Consider the following 2,826-nt stretch of genomic DNA (forward strand, 5'->3'; position numbering starts at 1 on the left):
ACGGATATTGCTTCTTCAAGCGTATCCAGTTCCAAGCGGAACAGGTGGGTCTTTACGGGACCATCCGTAAGACCTTGCATGAACACCGTAATCAACGTGTGTTCATGTACTGGGTTATTTGTTATGCAACTCGCTAAGAGTCGTATGTGCTGGGCATATGCGTGAACATCACGTTTGCCTTGCTTGAGGTTCAAAAGCTCTGAACGAGCTTTGAACTCAGCCCTTGGCGGTTCAAATGTCTGTTTGAGCCGGGCTTTAAAAGCCTCTAGCGACCCAAAGACGTGTGGGTCGCGCAACTTAAGGCCCAACGCTCAAGTTTTGGCACGACCTGCCAAATTTGATTGAGCGAATGCGCCTTGTATTTGCTCGTCGATGATGTGACGTGCCCTTATGGCATCGTCCAACTCGACAAACCATCTCAAGAGGGAGTCTTCTTCGACTCCCCTGTACTCAGAGATGTCAATCTTTAAGGTTTCGGGACGACGCGTTTGCGTCATCCCAGGTACAGGGGTCTGTACCTGTTGTAACCTCAACAGTCTGTTGAGAGCCTTGCTGATACAGCAAGGCTACTTTTTCCTTCATCTCGTCAAGCTCATGTTGTATGAACTTGGCGATGGCTGAATGGAGGGCATCTCTGTCCAAATTGGACAGCATTGCCAAGATTGCATCGTTTCCTACGGTCGAACTCATTCTGTTCGACCGCACTCCTTTCTATGTCACTTAGAAAGGATTAGCTATCACGCGTAACGTGATGCGTATTCCCATTATCATCTAACATGTCCATGTTAGATGATTGCAACTGAGGTCCCTGGACGGACTACAAAGTGCTACCAGGTGTAACGGGGCACTACGACTTGTACTGCTTCAGTACAAGCCACTTCGCACTGCTTCAGTTGCGATTGGTGCCTTACGCTATTTCACGTGCACTAGTACGTGCAGAGGAAGACTTCTCGTTGAGGTAACTAGCTTAAAGAGGGTAAAATGAAAACTGTAATTAATATAATTAAGTATCTCTTCTTTCTATCTGTTAACTTTAACTTAATTATAACTAATACTAAACATGCAACTGAAATCTTATCTTATCTGTCTCTCTCTTTTGTTTACATCTACAGCTGATTAGTCTGCGGAATAAATAGATATAATGGTCTATACCTATTTATGGATAAGAATTCTGAACATTACGATATAAACTAATATTCTTCAAATATTATCTACCTTTTAGATAATATATTTATTAACAACCTTTAAGTGTTGATTTTATGTAACGACACACCCCGTTACACGAAGCGTCTAATTCACCGCAACCGATTCTAACAATCGAAGTCCATGTGATCAAAAAGTGATACGAGCGAGCAGTTCATACGCTTGCAAACTCAGATTTTAAATTGTACTTGAACTTGTGGAGTGAATAGTTCACACACAGAAGAGTTGATAGAATAGGACTACATATCATGTGGTGGTGCTGGATTTATATTCTGGGGTGGAGCAGGCTGAGTACGAATCCCAAAGGTAAACGGACTTGAAACGTTCCAACCGCTTTAAGTCGGGCCATCTTAAAACATATTACAGCTGATAAGTAGAGTGAAAGTCTGAATGTCTTCACAATGATGCCAAAGCACTTGCTTTTCTCCATTGTCTATGAATTGTTGATAACTTGAAATCTCAGTTAAGATTATTTTTAACTAACCCATTTATATCAGATAGACACAAGAACGAAAGTTATAAATTAAAGCTATAAACATTGCGTCATTTACTATGTATATTTTGATTAAAATTGCCCGATATAAAGTAGATCACTCCTTCATACAAATGCAGTTCACTTTTCTCGATACAGCTGCAATCTTTCATTAGGCACCAGCTTACGTGCCAAGCACATGGAACCATCATCAAATATTAAGGATGCATGGTGGAAAAATGTTGCCTAGAATTCATAAAATATCCTCATTTTTACCGGACGTTATTGAAGAGACTGGCATAAAATATCGATGCATGGCGTCTTTAAACCGTTTACCATAAAGACCCGATTCAATGATTGTAGGAGAAGATTGTCCAGCAATCATTCCAACAGACTTGCTAACACTCTCCACCCGCTTTATCAAATCGAATTGACGCAGGTAGTCAATTATACCAATGGTCATTTCCGACGGTGCCTCTTGTATCTTGTCAGTGTCGCCCTCTCGAAAGCTCAGTCCCAAAATCATCGAATAGTCCACGATATTAATTGAGCACAAAAACGTAGTATCATTTTCCACAGCCTTTGAAATATATTGATGGTGCTCTGCAAGTACGCCCAGAGGGAAGCCTTTCGTAAACTCTAGAAAATTGCCGTCTAGAAGAACGCGGTCCCCGACAACGTTTTGCTGAATCTCCAAATTTGCTAGTGGCCCGACAACGTTTTGCTGAACCTTCAAATTTGCTAGTGGCTTGACGAAACGATTACGAGAGCTTCCCTTCAAGTCATATCTTTGCGTAATCTGTTTTCGGTAAAAAGCATTTTCAGTAACGCATATATACTGCACCATTCTCTGGCCGGTATCCTTTCGGACAATCGTCGTCTGGTATAGTCCAAATGTTTTTGATAAAAGGCTGGCTCTGCCATCAAAGAAAACGCTCGCCATATAGCAGAAATATGCCGGAAGGCATCCCAAAAAGCTCTGTAATATGATTAGCATTTAATTAAAACAGCTAGATTCATAAATTGAATACCTGCATTTCTTTCGATGAAATGTGTTTGATGATGAAGCGATCATCAAGTGTTCGAAAAAATGAGGCACCCGATTTGCCACCACTTGCGTCCCATTGAGCAACGTGTGATATCGAGAAAAT

At 41.3% G+C, this 2,826-nt stretch overlaps 1 protein-coding gene across 1 annotated transcript; it reads right to left on the reverse strand.

Moving 5' to 3' along the window:
- Positions 1 to 1,928: 1,928 nt before the first annotated feature.
- CCR75_005601 (uncharacterized protein) lies at positions 1,929 to 2,618 on the reverse strand (the record flags this gene model as incomplete). The annotated part of the gene is made up of 1 exon (XM_067963680.1): positions 1,929 to 2,618. The coding sequence occupies one exon, from the start codon at positions 2,616 to 2,618 to the stop codon at positions 1,929 to 1,931; it is 690 nt and encodes a 229-aa protein (XP_067821737.1).
- Between the last annotated feature and the right edge of the window lie 208 nt (positions 2,619 to 2,826).

This window comes from Bremia lactucae (assembly GCF_004359215.1).
Source record: "Bremia lactucae strain SF5 chromosome Unknown BlacSF5_NotPlaced_19_SHOA01000004.1_2068294bp, whole genome shotgun sequence".
Taxonomy (NCBI): domain Eukaryota; phylum Oomycota; class Peronosporomycetes; order Peronosporales; family Peronosporaceae; genus Bremia; species Bremia lactucae.